The sequence below is a fragment of the Pteropus alecto genome, unplaced genomic scaffold (genome assembly GCF_000325575.1).
Source record: "Pteropus alecto unplaced genomic scaffold, ASM32557v1 scaffold52, whole genome shotgun sequence".
NCBI classification, from domain to species: Eukaryota; Metazoa; Chordata; class Mammalia; order Chiroptera; family Pteropodidae; genus Pteropus; species Pteropus alecto.
Window position 1 is genome coordinate 5,089,679 of NW_006433941.1, and position 12,332 is coordinate 5,102,010.

The 12,332-nt window shown below is 48.5% G+C and overlaps 1 protein-coding gene across 8 annotated transcripts in view; it reads left to right on the forward strand.

Moving 5' to 3' along the window:
• Window positions 1–12,332, forward strand: part of TOM1L2 (target of myb1 like 2 membrane trafficking protein) — a 127,760-nt gene that overhangs the window by 83,447 nt on the left and 31,981 nt on the right. For 5 of the 8 annotated variants that reach the window (XR_439120.3, XM_025044366.1, XM_006908446.3 and 2 more), the window contains exons 5-7: window positions 6,093–6,227; window positions 7,713–7,871; window positions 10,647–10,763. Coding sequence is in view for 7 of the 8 variants with exons in the window: in XM_025044366.1 (XP_024900134.1) it covers window positions 6,093–6,227; window positions 7,713–7,871; window positions 10,647–10,763 (411 nt within the window). In the remaining variant the exon portion in view is untranslated. The remainder of the gene's footprint in view (window positions 1–6,092; window positions 6,228–7,712; window positions 7,872–10,646; window positions 10,764–12,332) is intronic. The other 3 variants (XM_025044364.1, XM_025044365.1, XM_006908449.3) reach the window with 2 other exon arrangements.

Consider the following 12,332-nt stretch of genomic DNA (forward strand, 5'->3'; position numbering starts at 1 on the left):
ACTCCCTACCCTCCCCACCCCAACCTACATCCCCAACAACCCCCTCATTCTGGACTTCCCCAGTATACTCCCCTACCTCAACACTCCCAGTATTTGATGTCTGGAAAATGAATAGTAACTTTTTTTCAAAAGATAGGGCATCTCAGCCTGAACTGTGCAAGCCCACAGTGGCCACAGGCAAGGTGTCTCTGGAGTCAGACCTGGAAGGAACACTTCCTGTGACCAAGCCCAGTGGGTATAGTTGGCTGCCCCCTGGCAAGCACAGTCATGGCAAAGGTCATGATCTATGCTCCCCCTTGCTGACTGTGTGAGGATCTGGCTGAGAGCAAAGGCTGTACTTGCTGTTGCACATGGCTCTCCCCATGAGACACCAAGCCCACCCACCCTGCCCTGACCTCCAAAACTTGTCCCATCAGGGTCATTACCTCCTCCCAGCAGTGTTTCTACCCTCTGTGTAACCTTGGCAGGTACTTTAACTTCTCAGGGCTTCTACCTCCTTATCTATAAAATGGGGGCTTGCAATCCTGTCTTTCTGCTCCCAGCCCTGCGTTTGTGAGATCAGCCCAGAGCAGCACAGTGACCCACACCCATGTTCTGATGCCTCCCCCTGCTGGCCTGGCAGCAGCATGTGCGCTGGCCCTCAGAGACGAGCAGGATGGGGCCTTGAGGGCCTCACAGGCTCCTATCAGACCAGGATACACTGGACAAAGTCTCCCAGGACCAGCTGGGAAAACACAAGGGACTTTAGGTAAGGGTACTTCCAGGTGGGCTTGAGTACCTAACTGGGGAGAGTTCTTTCTGTCCAGGTTTTAAAGCTTCCTAAAGAACTTTCATCTTTGGCTATGGCTAACCAATGCGGAGAAAAGCAGGCAGAATTTAGAGCTGGTGGATTGGCTTTTGTAATAGGGTGGACAAAAGAATAAATAGGATCAGCCTCTTCTTTTCTTTCACTTTTTATTGAATTATATATACAGGAAATCGCATATTAAAAGAGCATATACAACTTGATAAATTTTTACAAACTGAACATACCCATGTAACCAGCCCCTATGTCATGAAGCAGAATATGACCCCCACCCCAAAAACCCCTACATCCCTGGGATGACCACCCAAATAACTTCTCACAGAATAGGTGGGTTCTTCCTGTTCTTAAACTTCGTCTGTGAATTCTTCACCAGGGCTCTGTTGTGTTTGCGTGTCTGGCCCCACTGCATGTGGGGCCTCACCTCATCACTGGGTATCCTCACATCATTGCTCACATCACTGTGCTGAGTCTGCTGCATGAATTCATCATAATTTATTTATCTCTCCCACTGTTGTTAGGTACTTGGTGTTTTCAGTTTTAGGCTATTATGAAGAATGCCGCTATGAACATCTAGCACATATTTTTAGGTAAACATATATATTCATGTTTATCGGGTATATATTAAGTTGAATATGTGAAATTGCCACCTTCATTGGTAAGAAATGGTCGAGTATTAGCAATTTCATGTGGTTCAACCTCATACCTAGGAGTGAAATTGCTGGGTGATGGGAAATGCCCGAGCTCTCGTCTGGTGCTTGCACCAGCCGTCTCACCAGCGTTCTCTCCCACCAGCATGAGAATTTAGCTGCTTCACATCCTTACCAATCATGATATCTTCTTCATTACAGTCTATCTGTTGAGTATGTAGAAGTATTGCATCCTGTCAACCTTTTTTAACCCCTTTGAGAAAGAAGATGATTTTATTTACAAGTTGAATATACTTTAAAAAACTGCACAAGTCCCCCAGGGAGTCTGATAATCCTCCCTGGGAGAGAGTGCTGCTCCCACTGTGAGACAAGAATTGGTGGGGGAGGGGGATCATGCTAACTATATTTGAAAATTAAAAAAATTTTTTTTAATTAAAAAAAGAAAAGAATGGGGAGTGGCTCTAGAGTGTAGTGGGTAGCATGTCTGCTTTACACACAGAAGGTCCTGGGTTCGCGCCCCACGTGGAGCCAGGGACCATACCCCGGGTGCACCAGGCCCCAGGCGCGCCAAGCCCCCTGAGCGCACCGGGGGCGCCAGGCCCCGGGTACACACTGCGAGTGTGTGGGAGGAGACACCCCGCCTTCAGAGATCCAGTTCTTAAGGGGAAACGGCAACATCCATTGATTAGGGGTGGAAGTTGGGGTGGGGGGGGTTAGACTAAAGAGGGGGAAAAAATGTAAGAAAAGAATGGGGGTGAGAGTGACAGACCACTGGCTTCCTTGCTAGCCTGGGAATGGCAGCAGGCCATCATATAATTCCAGCTAGACTGAAGAAAGGTTCAGCTAAATATATGGGTGCCAGAGCTCTTGACAGATTCTCTTCATCATCCTTATTATCAGGACATTTCTTGGTTCTCTTTTGAGCCCAGCTTTTAAGAAGTGGAGCTGGGTCAGTACTAGCTCTGCCCTCAGGGAGTATGATTCTGGAAGCCTTTACCCGACCCAGGTGTGAGGGCTCAGTGGGCCTACCCCGCTGTGGGTGTTTGACCTTTTGAGATGGAGCCTGTCTCTTTGGTAGCATGGGAGGAAAGATGTTGAGAGCAGAGCAACCTTATGAGCAACCTGCCAACTCTCTCACTCCTGGCCTTCTAACTTCCCACAACTTTTAGCTTTTACCCTACTTATGATCCCATGGTTGCATTACTTTCTGTTTCCTCATGCTAAGTCCTGTTTATTGAGAAGACAAGAAGGATACTCCCACTCTATGCCATCCCTCAGCCTTCCATTGAAATTATTTTCAGAAACAGAAGTGATATCATCCTGATAAAGTAACCTCATTGTGACCATGCCTCTACTGCTTCTCTTCCCCATTTGCGCTCCCCCACCACCTCTGCCCCAGCAATAGAGTCTAAAAATACTCTTTCCACTGAAAGTTTTTCTTTCTATTGAAGAAAGTAAGCTGATGGGGGTGTGGGTGTGGTGGGGTGGGGGGCGGTAGGAGAAACTGGAGGTATTGTGTTCTCAGAAGGTGTCAGAGACCTGGTGGCTGACCTTGATCAGATTCTGTGTGGACCGGCAGCTATCTGGGGACTCTGTCGCTGGAACACAAAGTCTGGTCCAGGGCCATAAGCAGAACATGACAGAAACTTTACTTTATCCAAAGAACAGAACCATAGTTTAAATCGGTAATTATTTATTGATCTGAAATTTGATGATTTAAAACTGTCAAAACTTGAGCGGTACAGAAATGAATAGGATATGTTCATGTTTGTATAACGTTTTAGTCTGAGGTTTGGTATATAATCTAAAAGGAACCAAGAGGATAAAAGCATGACTTTCTCTCTTTTTTTCTCTTCGTTAGCCCTTCTTCTGGGTCTTTCAATCTCATGACACTGTAGGCACAGGCAGGAAAAGGGAGAATTACGTAAAGAGCAGTGAGGTGGCCACCCAGTTATTAACCAGCCAGTGCCTGTGACAGGGACCCCTCAGAGGGTGCCAGCACTGACCCGTCCCTCTGCTTTCTGATAGGGCAGCTTGCCAGCACAATCCCTGCGGCTCCCAGGCTTCAGATTGGGGACTCGGAGTGAACCAGACCTCCTAAGGTTTTCCATCACTCCCCTAGAGCAGAGTCTCCATTCTCAGCTGGGTTGGTTGTGGGGCTCCTGCTTTATCACTGTCACCTCCGTTTGTTGACAGCCTAAGTGGCCATCTTCCTCTGTTTTCTGAAGTATGACAATAAGGCTGCTTAGTAACTGTGAGGACTAAATTCAGTCTAACTTGACAAATGTTGACTGACTGCCTTATCTGTGCAAGGGTGAAACTCGATGTGTGCCTTCAAAGGTATGACCTGGTGGAGACAGGAGCACATGTATTTGGGCATTGTCCTAGGAAGATGCTAAAGTCCCACAGCATCTCTAAATTTCTTCTACTTCTGTGTTTCTGCATATAGGACTGTTCCTTTAAAGGTTCCTCCGCATTCCCCTGTTGGCGTCAGAATCTTGTTCAGTAGAGAATATTGCCATGAACATATGTTCTGTTAGCAGCCACCTCACCTAAACTGCACAGGGGTTCTATACAGGGGTTTGAAATAGCAGCTGGTGGGAAGGGTGTGGATTAGTCAAAACTGCTTGGTTGCAAATAACAGATGCCAACTCCAGCTTGCCTAGGCAAAGAGGAGAGTATGTCATAACAAGGCAGGGCTTCCCACAACCCTGGAGTTTGACAGGGCCTGGAGAAGGAACAGAAGGGATCAGGAAATCCTCTAACTCCTCTCCTGTATGTCTGCCCCTCTCAGTACACCAACTGCACCTTTCCAAGTGCACAGGTCCTGAGCTGGCACATGGCTGCCTCCCGGGGTCCGCATCTATAGAGGACAGTTTTACCTACCCAGAAAGCAGCCCAGAAATCCCCAGGACCAGACCAAGCTCCTGTGAGGAGGAGAAGCTGATTGGCCCAACTTGGGATGTGTTTCTCCTCCTCTCCTGGTACCATAGAAGAGGGCGTATTGACTCGCTGCTTGGACACATAGCACAAGAATTATACACTGACTGGAGAGAAGAGCAATGGTTCTTTAATCTTCATTCTTCTTATCTCATATTTAGCTGGGATGGAGACCAAAATAAATTGAAAGGGGTCCCCTAAGCTGTTGGTCCTCCCATAGACATAGAGGCCTAAAGCAACACCAGGAAAAACTATCATGCTTTTTTCTCCCCGGCCTCCCATAGTAGGCTGTGAAACTAGTCTTAGACGCTAAAGTTTAGGCACTAAATTCAAATGTTAACACATTTTGAAGCTGGAGTTACAGGACTCAACTGGAATTGGAATTAGGTGGCTGCAGCCAAAGCAGTTGATGGAGGACTGGGCTTCTGGAGCATTCCCCAGGGACAGGCCTCCTGCAATGCTGCTCTACAGCTGGTGTTCCAGACAGGCCTCAGCAGGCATCTTCAGGCCTACTCAGAATCCAAAAGGAAGTGTTGGCCAAGAGGGGCTGTCCTGTTGCAGGATGTTAAATCCCTGAGTCTGCAAATTAAATAAGTAGATCAAGGAGATACATCAGTCATAATTAACAAGGCTTTTGGGAAATTGACCTTTTAACTTCAAATGGGTCTGCTGGTTAGAGATAGAGTTTCTGTGGCTGTCTCGGGATTGGTTGGAACAGATTGCTGGAGCCAGGGAGGCAGTTAAATGCTCAAGACAATAGAATTGGCAGCAGAACTGTGCGCGCCAGAGGCTCTGCCTTCTCCTCTGGGTACGTATGGTGACAGGACAGCTCTGAAGAGCTGGGCCCCATTAGGGAAGCCCTTTGGGTTTATTTCTCTTTTTAAAAATATATTTTGTAACTTCCAAAGAACAGAATATTTTTAAAAATTTGTTTGAAGAGTTTCATGAATCAGTGATGAGTTGCAATCTATTCAATATTTGTCTTACCTCTCTGTTGTGATTTCATCTAAGGGAATACAGTGGTCATGCTTTCCAGTGGAATTTCAATGTGGGCACCTGTGTGCTGACATTGTGGGCAGCACAGGGCACTCCCACCCCTGAGCCTCAGTCATCTCACCTGTCAGAGCGGGGGCTGGACTAGGCAGTCTCAGCTTTAGTGTTCTCATCTACTAAGGAAACCTAGAGTTAGCCTTTATTTCCAGTCATACATCAATTTCTCCTTTCCTTTCTGCTCAATTTGCCTGTGATTTCTGCTTCCACTGATGAGAGCTCTGCGGAGCAGAGTACAGAGGTGAACATGCTTGTAGACCAAGGTCCAGTGGTAGCCTCAAGGCACAGCAAGGAGGTGTCCCCTTCATGCCTCTCAGCTAAACATCACCAGGAATTTATTTTCTTGATATTAAGGAAATGCCTGCATTTTAGAATGCACCACAGAGCTTCTCCAAGAAAATACTACATGCTGAATTAAGTTTTGTGTTTTTATTCACACTCAACAGCACCATTAAAAACCAAGCTTTTGCCCGCCGCATCATAGCAGTGCTGGCAGGAGAGAAACAGAATAGGTTTGGCCAGGGTGATTGGCGTTCTAGTGTAGGAGAGCACTGGCCTCTGAAAGAGGACCTGGGCTGCTTTGGGTTTTCAAGCACTGTGAGAGCCCTTGGTGAGAAAGGCTTCCTAATAGACCTCTTTTATCCTCCCAGGCCTGGGCTGATGCCTTTCGAAGCAGTCCTGACCTCACAGGTGTTGTGCATATATATGAGGAGCTGAAGAGGAAAGGGGTCGAGTTTCCCATGGCGGATTTGGACGCTCTGTCTCCCATACACACACCACAGCGGGTAAGCTTCCAGCTGGCATTTTCTAGGAAGACCTATTGCAGAACAGGCAAGCCACTGCCACCACCCTTCTGCCGCTTCATTTGAATTATTCAGCTTGTCATCATGCTTTCATAAAGCTTGAGGGCATTTCTTTTTCATAACAAGGGGATTGCAGGAGTGAGACAGCTGGTTGACTGGTGATTAAGTGGCAGCAGTGTCTCCCCCCAGTTTCCACACTAACGGTGGAAGAATATAATAGAGGGATCAGTTCAGACGTTTTTCATGGAAATGGTTGCTTGGGCGGAGCCATCCTGTGAGGATCGTTAGCACCTGCTTTTCAGAGGCTCCAGAAATCTAGTGTGGGGATGCCAGCATCCCCCTTTGAGATATCAGAGCACCTCAATGGTGGCAATGCAGAGCTGCTGACTACGTCACTGAGCATGGGCAAAGAGCAGTTTTTGTTTCTTTCAAATGTACAAGTTACTCAGATGGATCTAAATAGATCCAGAGCCATTATCAAATGGATCTGAAATTTATTTTGAGCTATGAATCTTCAGCATCAGCCCCAGACATCACTGAATTCCATCAGCCTTAGGATTCAAAGCCCATGGAAAACCCATTTAGAGGCCTCCCGCTGAAGCTCCTACAACATGGGGCAGCTCTGTGCTTCAGGATTAAAAGCATGCAGGAGAAACCATTCATCCAATTTCAGATAAGCTAGTACGTACCACTACTGGCTGGGAATCAGCCCTGGCCAGGGGAAGAGCCAGGAAGCTCCAGGGTCTGGGAGAGGCACCTTGTCTCAGAACAATCTTTCTTATTGGCCCCTGTTTGCCCATCTTTGAAACAGGAGTAAGAAGGACAGCATGTCTGTGTAGGTCTCTCATGTGAACACAATGTTCAGGATGTTATTGGAGATGCCCAAAGGGCAAACACAAGGAATTGTAGTTTTTCAAAGCAGTATTTTCATTATGATCCCTCCAAACCACTTACTATGCTTTGTGGAATAAACACATAACCTGTTTTATTCTTCTAATAATGACACAGAACAGTGTTGTTGTTTCTATAATTACAAAGGACGTTCAGTAAATTGCATAATTACTATTTATAGTAGTCCACTTGTAAGGGCCAAAATGTAATTTTCTGGTACCAAATAAGGATTCATGAGTAGCAAAACTTAATAGCAGTCCCCCTCTACTGGGATCTCTAGGTGGTCCTAATGAAACCATGACCAGAGCTCTCACCGAGTGCTCTCGCTGTTGCCTTTCGGAGTTGCTTTGCTTGACTGTGAGGTATGTAGAGGGAGGAGCCACTGGTAACCCCCTTCTCAGATGGAGAGACTGGGGGCAGAGGGCTTCCTTGAGCATAACAGGTCAGCAGTAAAGCTGGGCCCCCACCTCTTTGTAGGCAGCTGTGGTGGGAAGTGCTCCCGTGGGTGGGGTAGATGCCAGACCCAGTTGCACAGGCAGCCCAAGTGAATGGAGGACTTTGCTATTGCCGTGCCAGAGTGTCCCTGAAGTGGATCCAGCCACGACCATGCCCAGGTCCCAATCGCAGCAGAGGACGAGCACCAGCTCCTATTCTTCGCCTCCTCCTGCTCCCTACTCCGCTCCACAGGCCCCGGCTCTGAGTGTGACTGGCGCCATCACAGCCAATTCAGAACAGGTACTTGCATATTTCTAGGCCATAGGCTGCCAGCCAGCTGTCCTCATTCACTCTTCCAAGAGACACGTACAGAGGCCTTCCCAGACCAGGTACTGTGCTAAGTGCCAGTGACACACAGATGGAAGGATTCAGCCTCCTCTCCTGAGGCCTCATAGTTGTGTGGGGGAGACAGGTGTAAAGACAGTCAGAACAGTGTCGCCACACTGTGGTAGGATTGGTACCTGAGTGCTCTGAGCCCAGAGTTGAGCAGTGCCTTGAAGGCAGCCGTGCAAGCTGGTGTTGCTGAGGTTATTGAAGCTGAAGTAGGGCCTTGTCAGGCAAGGTGTGGTCCAGAGGTACAGAGAAGCGTGGCGCTCTAGGGAATAACAGGTGGATGGTTTAGAGAATAGGTGCAGGTATAGGGTCCAAGTGGGGAGGAAATTATGGCAGAAGGTGAGGCCAAAAGCACAAGAATGGAGTTGTGAATAGGTCTGTGTGTCATGCAGAGAGGTTTCGATCTAACAAGCATAAGAGGCCGGTGACCCAGTCAGCCAGGTACCTGTGGAGGCAGAGGCTAAGACAGGGAGGCCTTCGGGAAGTACTCTTCCTGTCTTTATCCCAAACATCGCCTGCCTTTCATGAGTAATTTTCTGAGAAGTTAGTGCTGTTTAACTCCAAACTGGATTTTTTAAAGATGATTTGTGGAGACTGGTCTTTAGGTGAATCTCTAGAATTTCCATTAGTTAAAATTTGAGATTTGGTCAGACTTGAAAATAAATCTATCCAATGTTTATATTTTTTAAATCCTTATTTAGTATCTGTAACAATGTCATTATTACAGAACCTCATTTAAACAGAGGAGTCAAGCGATTCTGTCTGGTTAATGGAAGTGTTATGCCAGGGCCCTGCGCACCTCAGCACTCTGCCAGCTCCAAGGAAGGAGCATGGTGTGAGCAGGAGGAGGTGAACTGAAGTCAGACCGGCCTGGACTAAGTCTCCACTCTGCTACCTACTGTGAGGCTTCGGCAGATCATTTAGCCTCAGTCTCCTGTCAGTAGAATAGGGCAGTAGTCCTTCCTTCTTACCCCATGGAGCAGCCATGGGCTTGAGGGGCAGCTGAAGGAGGGCCTCATAATAATCACCTAAGTGATATGTGCACTACTAAGGGGGGGCAGTTGAAACCTACAGATGAAACTTGGGGTTTACGTTAACTGTGGGCCTTGCTTCCCTGAACTCTGCCTTTTTTCATTACTCAGAATGGTCAGGATCAGGCTTCCAAGGGGAGCTCTGGGGAAGAAGATCTCTGGCTCCAGCCTCTGCTCCCATGGGCAAACTGTGCCCCCTTCTGCTCAGAGGGAGGGTGAATGTGTTTGAAATTGGATGGCCACGAGACCCTCCGCTAAGTCCCTATTAATGTGCATGGGAGCTCCGGAGGGGCCCTCCCAGCAGCCAGAACAGTGGAGAGGAGGGTTTAGAATGGATGAGTGAACAGAGTATTGCCCCTGGGGGAAAATGAAAACAGAAACAAGCAGGGAGCCAGCCTGACGTAGAGGACCCCAGGGCTTCAGAGCCCACGTGGTTTCTAACTGTTACAGTCCTAGAACTCCCTGGCCAGAAACCTCTTCTCAGCCAAGATGCGGGCCTTCCATCCGTCAGGCAGAGGAAGAGGCAGAGCGGAGCCTCTCGGGAGGGTCATCACCTTGGTTGACCATTCATCCATCTGTCCATCTAATAAACATTTATCGAGGCCTCCTGTCCCTGTCCCTTTGCTGAGGGTACAGACTTCAATCCAGCAGAGCCCCTGGCCCCAGAAGCTTGGCACAGGATGGGGGCGGCCCTGCAGAAGGAGGTGGCAGTGCTGGGTTGCACCTCAGGGAGAGGCAGGGGAGAGGGGTCAGATGCAGTTAAGAGCAATAGCAAAATCCAGCTCTCCGGACATTCTAGCAGGAAAAGGACCTAATCAATATTGGGTATATGTGTGCGTCGATACTGTGTGAGCATTTTCACATCAGTCACAGCAACCCTGTAAAGTATGGGTGTTATTATCACCTTTCCACAGGTGAGGAAACTGAGGCTCAGAGAAGTTAAGGTCTATTTTTATGGTGTCCTTGCTGCAAGAGAAATGGTCCAGGCCCAGGCTTCGGGGAGCTCTGTTGAATGGGCAGGTTGGGTAGCTTTCAAGGGGTCGTGTTATCCCTTGGTAGGGTGCCGAATGGGAAGGAGGTCTCCCCTGTAGTCTTCTCTCGGTCCTTCTCCTTCACTCTTGCCACACCAGAAAGGTACAGTTAATGCTGGCCAGCCTCTCAGAGGACCATAGCATTTAGATCATAAACTCCTAGGTGCCAGAGTCTCTAACTATCAGGTCCCGCAACAAGGATCCCAACCCTGAAGGGATCACATGCACTCCATCACTTGCACTTGAAAAGCAGAAACAGAGGCCTGAGAGAATAATTCTCTACTTAAGTTTCTGTAGTGGGAGAGCTGAGACTGCAAACCAGCTCGGTCCATTCTGGACTCGATGTGCTTTCTCTGCATGGCACTGCCTCAGTGTCATGGACAGACCCCGCAATGACAAACTTTAGAAACCAGAGCTCTCTGAGGTGGCCTCACTCTCCCATTCAGTCCTCTCTCAGAGCTGCATTCATCTCACATGCAGACCAGAGTGAGACGAGAAGCCTTCATCTGTTGTACTCATTCAGAAGTGTGACCTAGATGTCACAGTGAGTGGAACTATCACCAGCCAGGTGTAGGTTGACTGACCTATCCTTCCTACTTCCATTCTCCTGGCCCCAACAGATTACTAGGCTGCGGAGCGAACTGGACATTGTTCGAGGAAACACAAAAGTCATGTCTGAGATGTTAACGGAAATGGTCCCTGGGCAGGAGGATTCGTCTGATCTGGAGTTGCTACAGGTGAGGGGACCTCATCTTTTCGGTGCTCCGGGCCTGAGGATACAGCAGTGAAGGAGAGACTGAGTCCATGTAGGCCCACACTCAGCCTCACACTTCCTAGGAATGGTCAGAGGTCGATACCAGGCTTTCTCTTTTTTATTTTTCTTAATAACATTTTTTTCCTGATTATAAAATACCAGTTGCAGAATACGTGCCATGGAAAGAAAATGGAAGTACAAAGAAGAAAATGATTCTTTAATGCCAGCATCCACAAGTAACCACTGTTGTTCTGATATGTTTTCTTTCAGACTTTACTATGTTTATTTCCAATGTAGTTGAGATGATATTATTTGTACGATTTTGTGTATCACTTTGCTCCCTCAACATTACGTCACAAACATTTGCAACAGGACCTTCAACCTTTCCTGCACATAGGAGCCTGTCTAGTCACATCTTACCCACCCCGCCCACCCCCCTGACATTCCTGAGACTGAGATGAAGATGAAGATGAATCTCCTTTCCTTTTCCTGAACACTAAGGATTCCCAGGCTGAGGTTGCTCACTGGGCTGTCTACCTCTGGGCTCCCTGCAGATCTGGGATCATGGCAGAAAGGGGTCCAGGAGCAGGGCTGACCTGTGGGGACGCCCCCAGACTTTTGCAGGAGATCTTGCCTCAGGCCTGTTTCCCAGGCCAGCCAGGCCCAGAGCTAGAAACCAGATCTCTACCATACCCATCTCAGATGACTGTGGAATTTGTAGAAAAAGGCAGCGACACTGCCCTTAGAAGCAGTGACCCTGAAGGAGTGGAGAAAGGGTACTGTAAACTGCAAGTGGCAGGGTTCTTGAGTAGACAGGCCAGGAGCCAGACTGGCCTGGCTAACTGGCCTGAGTGCTTCATGACGTACCTGCTGCTGCTATTCTTGTTTGGCATTGTCATCAGTCTTGGTCCCCTAAGTGCTACACCTCCCACCCTGCTGTTGGCACACACTTGCAGCCTGCGAAAGCTCAGCTCTGATGGCTCTGTCCTTCAGTAATGCACACAGCCAGAGTGGCTGCACCTGGTCCCAAGCCGTTTCTTATCGTGCCCCCCTCATCCTCGAAAGCCATCATTAGCTCCTGGGGGAGAGGATAGATGGAGGCCTGTTTTGGGCCTAACGCAGAGCAAAGCCCTAGAAGCACAGAGATGCATGGGCCGAGATCCCTGTTCTGGAAGAGCTTACAGCCTAGTGCAGGAGACAGAAGAACAGCTCATCTCCATGAAACCATGATATCAGGCTGCTTTTGAAGCCAAGATGAGTACTCTCTGCCAGCCTGAGCGAGGAGCCCTGAGTGGCTCCTCCCTAGTTTCCAGACTCTGATACCTGCAGCAGACCTGGCTTACCTCAGTTGAGCAGATCCAGCTGTCCACATGCCACACTCTATGGGACCCAGCATCTCATTAATACATCACTGGCCTCCATTCCCAGCCTGCAGTCAGGAATTCTTCACGGCAGTACTGAAGGCACCGGAATCCGAGGTCAGTCCAGAAACAGTCCAGAAACTGAGAGGGCCTCTTGAGGCAGCTTGGTGCTGTGTCAGCATCAGAATTCC